This window comes from Mandrillus leucophaeus, unplaced genomic scaffold (assembly GCF_000951045.1).
Source record: "Mandrillus leucophaeus isolate KB7577 unplaced genomic scaffold, Mleu.le_1.0 Scaffold21, whole genome shotgun sequence".
Classification (NCBI taxonomy): domain Eukaryota; kingdom Metazoa; phylum Chordata; class Mammalia; order Primates; family Cercopithecidae; genus Mandrillus; species Mandrillus leucophaeus.
In genome coordinates this window covers 6,816,395-6,823,296 of record NW_012102143.1, presented here as the reverse complement: position 1 = coordinate 6,823,296, position 6,902 = coordinate 6,816,395, and the positions used below count along the sequence as shown (strand labels likewise).

The window sequence follows — 6,902 nt, the reverse complement described above, 5'->3', positions numbered from 1 at the left end:
TGACTGTGTGTGCAGGTGTGACTGTGTTATTCTGTGTGACTGTGTGCATGGGTGTGACTGTGTTCTGTGTGTATGACTGTGTCGGTGTGACTGTGTTACTCTGTGACTGTGTGAGTGTGACTGTTATTCTGTGTGTGTGACTGTGTGTGCGGGTGTGACTGTGTTATTCTATGTGTGTGACTGTGTGTGTGTGGGTGTGACTGTTATTCTGTGTGTGTGACTGTGTGGGTGTGACTGTGTGTGACTGTGTGTGTGGGTGTGACTGTGTTATTCTGTGTGTGTGACTGTGTGTGCGGGTGTGACTGTGTTATTCTATGTGTGTGACTGTGTGTGTGTGGGTGTGACTGTTATTCTGTGTGTGTGACTGTGTGGGTGTGACTGTGTGTGACTGTGTGTGTGGGTGTGACTGTGTTATTCTGTGTGTGTGACTGTGTGTGTGGGTGTAACTGTTACTCTATATGACTGTGTGTGGGTGTGACTATGTGTGTGACTGTGTGTGGGTGTGACTGTTATTCTGTGTGTGTGACTCTGTGTGTGTGTGTGACCATTATTCTGTGTGTGTGACTGTGCAGGTGTGACACTGTTACTCTGTGTGTGTAACTGTGTGTGGGTGTGACTGTGTTATTCTGTGTCACTGGGGGCAGCAAGGGCCCCAGAATCCCCAGGAGCACCTCAGTGCACTCAGTACTGGCTCCAGTGTCACCCCCGAGCAAAGGCCCCTGATTCCTCCTGTCAGAGGAAAGAGAGTCCACAGGGCCTGGGTTGCCACCCTTCTCCCAGTGATGGGTACTCAGAGGTAATGACTCTTTCCAAGTTCAAGAACATCCTTTTAATCACAAACCACTCATCCACAAATGTGGCTATGGGGTAAGCAGCCTGGGCTGGGACCCTTTCCAGAGGTAAGTTGGGGTCACGTCCCTGCCCCCTTCCTAGGGTGGAAGTGGCCTCCAGCCAGGGGGGGCTTCCAGGTTAATGCCAGAGCCTCGACTACTTTGGACTCCTGTGAGCTCTTCTTGGTTGGAAGAAGGGGGGGTATTGCGGGCCTGCTCTGTCCCAAGGCTCCAGAAGCTGCCCCCACCCAGGCCTGCCTGGCCTCACCCTGAAGCCTGGGTGCACGGCAGCCTGGGCCCTGCCTACACGATGCCCTCTGTGTGCTTGCTCTGCCAGACCACCAGTGCCGTCACCAGCAGGGTCACCGTGATGGGGACCACGATGAAGGGGTAGAGGACGCTGCCAGGCGGGTCCCGCACGGCCCTGCCTGAGATGGGGCAGGCCCTGAAGTAGTGCCCGTGCACTGCCAGGAAGAACCTGTCCACCTCTGCGTTGGGCCAGAAGCAGCCTAGCTTCTCCGCCATGTGCCAGGTGCAGTCGGCCAGCTCCCTGTAGCTCCTGTGGATGGAAGAGGAGGTGGTGAGACCCTGGGCAGGCAGGGGAAACAACGCGGGACCCCAGCCGGGGGCGCTGCACCGTGGCCCCTCACGTGGCCCTGGAGCTTGGCTTGGAAAAGGCCCGGCACCGAGGCAGTGGCCCTGGATCCAGGAGGGCAGGGCCCCAACGGCTCCAGGGGGACTCCCAGGCAACCTGCATGGCGGCCCGTGGTGCAGGAAGCCCTGGCGTGGCTGTGGGGCCTCTCACAGCTCTGTCTGCACTGGAAGGACGACCTAGGCTGGGTGGCCAATGAGGCCCACACCTCTGCCACTGGCTCCTCTGCCACCAGCTCCTTCTGCTACCCCGGGCAAGGTCACAGGCTGGTGTCGCGTCTGTGTGTGACTGTTATTCTGTATGTGACTGTAACCGTTGTTCTTTGTGCATGACTATGTGTGACTATGTGTAACTGTTATTCTCTGTGTGCAACTGTGTGACTGTTATTCACTGTATGACAGTGTTATTCTCTGTGTGACTGTGTGTGACTGTTATTCACTGCATGAGTGTTATTCTCTGTGTGACTGTGTGTGTGACTGTTATTCACTGCATGAGTGTTATTCACTGTATGACTATTATTCTCTGTGTGGCTGTGTGTGTGACTGTTATTCACTTTGTGACAGTGTTATTCTGTGTGACTGTGTGTGGCTGTTATTCACTATATGACAGTGTTATTCTGTGTGACTGTGTGTGACTGTTATTCACTGTGTGACAGTGTTATTCTGTGTGACTGTTATTCTGTGTGTGACTATTTTCTGTGTGACTGTGTGTGTGTGTGACTATTCTCTGTGTGTGACTGTGTGACTGTTATTCTGTGTGTGGGTGACTGTATTATTCTGTGTGTGTGACTGTGTGACTTATTCTCTGACTGTGTAACTATAATATTCTGTGTGTGACTGTGTGTGACTGTTATTCTCTTTGTGACTCTGTGTGACATTGTCTCTGTGTGACTGTTATATTCTATATGTGACTGTGTGTGTGTGTTACTGTTCTCTGTGACTATGTGACTGTTCAACTGTTATTATCTGCATGTGACTGTTATTCTGTGTGTAACTGCGTTATTCTGTGTGTGACTGTTCTCTTTGTGACTGTGTGACATTGTGTGACTGTTTTCTGTGACTGTGTGTGACTATTTTCTGTGTGTGACTGTGTGTTACTATTATTCTGTGTGTGACTGTTATTCCCTGTGTGTGACTGTGTGTGAATAGCTGTGCTATTCTGTGTGACTGTTATTCTGTGTGTAACTGTGTAACTGTTATTCTCTGCATGTGACTGTAATTCTGTGTTACTGTGTGTGTGACTATATATATATATATAACTGTGTTATCCTGTGTGTGACTGTGGGTGTGACTGTTATTCTCTGTGTGTGACTGTTATTCTGTGTGTGTGTGTGTGAGACATTCTATGTGTGACTGTGTAACACTGTGTTATTCTGTGTGACTATGACTGTGTTATTCTCTGTGTGTGATTGTGTGTGTTATTCTCTGTATGTGACTGTGTAACACTGTTATTCTGTGTGACTGTTACTGTGCTATTCTCTGTGTGTGACTGTGTTATTCTCTGTGTGTGTGTGTCCCTGTGTGTGAGTGTAACTTGTTATTTTCTGTGGGTTTGTGACTGTGTTATCCTCTGTGTGTGTCCCTGTGTGTGTAACTGTCATTTGTGAGTGGTGTGACTGTGTTATTCTGTGTATGAACCTGTGTGTGCAGATGTGACTGTGTTATTCTGTGTGTATGACTGTGCGGGCGTGACTGTGTTATTCTGTGTGTGTGACTGTGTGTGCAGTGTGACTGTATTATTCTGTGTGACTGTGTGTGTGTACTTCACCACAGGGCCCCTGACCCTATCCTGCCATGGCTGCAGGTGCCTTTACCCACAGGTATGGCTGCCACCAGGCTACAGGGAAGGGAGTGGAGGTGGCTGTGCTGAGCCAGGGGCCCGGGTGGCACGGGCAGAGGGTGTGCCATTGGGGTGTTCCTTGGGCTTGGCTTGGAGAGCAGCCAACGCAGAGTCCCCTCTGCTCCAGGAATTCTAACTCTTGAAGCCGCAGCAGATGAACTCATTCCCACCCTGCCCCTTAGGTGCTCTCAGGACTCTGCTCCCCCAGGGTTCTCTGGGAGAGCAAACACCATCTGTTTCTGAACAACTTTTTCCATAGACAGGGGTTTGTAGGCCACAGCCTGCCCTTTGAAATGAAGTGGACAAAACCCAAGTGGACCCAGCCATCGGTGCTTTTCTGTGTCATCTTCCAACCCAGGACGTGGGTGCCAAGTGCCTCTTCCAGCAGAGGAAACTGAGGCTCTGAGACAGCACTGGACATGGGTAGAACCCAGACCATGCCGGCTCCTTCTGCCTCCAGCCCTGCATTTCCCCCAACCCCGTGACCTCCTGCTTCACAGAACAGCCCTGAGACTCAGGAAGAAAGGCCCCTCTGGTGTTGCATGGGGCTCAGAGCCTGTTCTCAGGGACTGACTGCCTGAGGGGTCTTGGTGGCATTCACTGTTGTCACCATTCCATGATAACTGCTGTTATCATGCAGATCCACTGGGTGCCCCTGCATGATAGGCACAGGCTCAGCAGGGCCTGTGTGTGATCTCGCTCACGCTTGGGGACCGCTGTTACCCATCGTTTTATAGACAGGAAAACAGAGGTTTGGGAAGGCTGGAGGGCTTCCGGGTGAGAGGGCCAGGGTGTGACTGCACAGGTCTCACACCTCACCACTGTCCCTCGCCCTTGGTGGCCAAATCTGGCCACAGCTTGGACACTTCCTTGTCTGGGTCCAAGTCGCACTCACTGGGGGTTGAGGCCACAGTGGGCATCCATAAGCCAGTAAGCCTTGAATGAGCCCTTGCCCCACAGGGGCAGCCTGAGTGCCTCTAGGGCAGTTGTCAAGTCCCCTTCACCCCCGTATCCACGATGCTAGTGTGATGCCAGGCTTGCCGTGGCAGTTGTGCCACCAGGGCTGCAGCCAGGGTAGGAACAGGCTCAAAGCCCTTTCCACCATCCCAGACTCTTCTCTCCTGGGACCAGATGTCTTAGGCTGCTGAGGGAGGAACAGCACAGCCTGTCGCCCCCAGGGCACAGACAAAGACCATGGCTGGTGGAAGGATAGGAAGGAACTCTTTTTCTTTGGAAGGGCACCAGGAAACCATCCTGGCCTAGGATCCTGCACCATACAAAACAGAGGCCTTGGCTGGGCATGGTGGCTTATGCCTGTAATCCCAGCACTTTGGGAGGCTGAGGCTAGTGGATCACAAAGTCAGGAGTTTGAGACCAGCCTGGCCAAGATGGTGAAACCCTGTCTCTACTAAAAATACAAAAATTAGCTGGGTGCAGTGGCGGGTGCCTGTAATCCCAGCTACTCGGGAGACTGAGGCAAGAGAATCGCTTGAACCCGGGAGGTGGAGGTTGCAGTGAGCTGAGATCACGCCACTGCACTTGAGCCTGGGTGACAGAGCAAGACTAAGACTCTGTCTCGAAACAACAACAACAAAAAACAGTGATCTCTTCTCGCTGGGGAAGGGACAGGACAGTCGCACCCAAGACCCCAGCAGGGTTTGTCTGCCACAGGAAAAAGGGGCAGGAATTCTGAGGCGAAGGGCACAGGGAAGGGCCTGTCTAAACTGAGGCTGGATCAGGACACAGAGAACCCTCCCCAAGCCTTTGAACATAACCTTGGTGTAGAATAACAAGCAGTACCTGTCTACTGCCAAGAGAAAGTGGGGCGAGATCCATGCTGCAGCACAGGCAGGCAAGAGAAAGCTGAAAGCAGAGGGTGGGGCACCACACTGAGAAATCTCCTCCAGTGCCCTAGTCCCAACCCTGGGCACAAGGCAATGGCAGCTCATTGCTAGGGGTACTTGAGGCCTATGGTACATTGAAGATAACCATATAACAATGACAAATCCCAAACCCAGTTCAATTCCTAACAAGATTGACTCAAATCCCACACTAACAGTCTGACAGAAGAGGCTTACCCATTTCCACATGTAAATACTATCGACTGTAGTCACCTCTGTTCTATACATGAATGTTCAGTATTCAATAAAAATTATATATATTTTTTTGTTGAGAAGCAACAAAAAACAACTAATCCATTGCCAAGAGGCAGAACAATGAATGGAATTAGACTCAGAGATGACCTAGATGTCAGACAGGTATGTTAGAATGGCTAGTATGATAATGGGTCTAGTGGAAAGGGTAGACAATATGCATGAACAGATGGAGAATTTAAGCAGAGAGGTGGAAACTCAAAGTCAAAGACAGGTTGCTAGAAATAAAAACACATAGCATCAGAGAGAATTCCTTCAGTGGGCCCATCAGTGGACACGAAAACTGAGGAAAGAGAGAAATTGAAGATATGTCAGTAGAAATTAACCAAACTGAAACACAAAGAGAAAAAAAAAGTTGGGGAAGACTACAGCATCCAAGAGCTGTGTAACATGACAATCCTGTAAATGACATCAATCTCAACTCATAATGTGAGAGTCCCTGAAGGAGGAGAGGGAATGGAGCAGAAGAAATATTTGAAGAGGTAATGGCTGAGGCTTTTAAAAAAATAATGAAAGACATAAAATTGCAGATCCAAGAAGCTTGGAGAATCTAAAACAGGACAGAAAACAAAGCAGCTACAATAGCAAACAACCACGTAGACACATCAAAGTCCAACTGCTGAACACCAAAGAAAAAGGAAAAAATCTTGAAGTCAGAAGAAAAAAGACATATAAAAGAACAGTGAGTTATAGCAGATTTCTTAATTTCTTATCAGAGGCTTGTCATGCGGAAAGACAATGGGCAACATTTTGAAAGTATTAGGGGTTGGGGGGAGGGGAAACACATTCTTGTTTTCTATGCCTACGAATTTTCTACATTCTAGGAATTCTATACCTAGAAAAAAAATACCTTTTGAAAATGAGGTTGACGCTGGGCACACTGGCTCACACCTGTAATTCCAGCACTTTGGGAGGCCGAGGCAAGCGTATCACTTGAGGTCAGGAGTGAGAGACCAGCCTGGCTAACATGGTGAAACCTCGCCTCTACTAAAAATACAAAAATTAGCTGGGCGTGGTGGCGGACACCTGTAACCCCAGCTACTCAGAAGGCTGAGGCAGGAGAATTACTTGAACCTGGGAGGCGGAGGTTGCAGTGAGTTGAGATCATGCCATGACACTCCAGCCTGGGCGACAGAGCAAGACTCTGTCTTGGAAAAAAGAAAAAAAAAAAAAGAGGTTGATATAAGAACCTTTTGAGAAAAAAGAAGCTGAGAGAATTCATTGCCAGCAGACCTGTGCTACAAGAAATGTCAAAGAAAGTTCTTCAGTCGTAAGAAAGAATTGGAGATCCACATGAATAGATGACGGGCTCCAAAAACAATGAAAATGGGCCGGGCGCGGTGGCTCACGCCTGTAATCCCAGCACTTTGGGAGGCCGAGGCGGGTGGATCACGAGGTCAGGAGATCGAGACCATCCTGGCTAACACG

General features: G+C 49.9%; 1 protein-coding gene across 3 annotated transcripts in view; it reads right to left on the bottom strand.

The window, feature by feature from the left end:
- Nucleotides 1-806: 806 nt before the first annotated feature.
- RAMP1 (receptor (G protein-coupled) activity modifying protein 1) overlaps nt 807-6,902 on the bottom strand; it is a 70,351-nt gene continuing 64,255 nt past the window's right edge. For all 3 annotated transcript variants that reach the window (XM_011980302.1, XM_011980303.1, XM_011980304.1), the window contains one exon: nt 807-1,389. In XM_011980302.1, the coding sequence (XP_011835692.1) occupies nt 1,134-1,389 (256 nt within the window). In that variant the 3' untranslated portion in view covers nt 807-1,133. The remainder of the gene's footprint in view (nt 1,390-6,902) is intronic.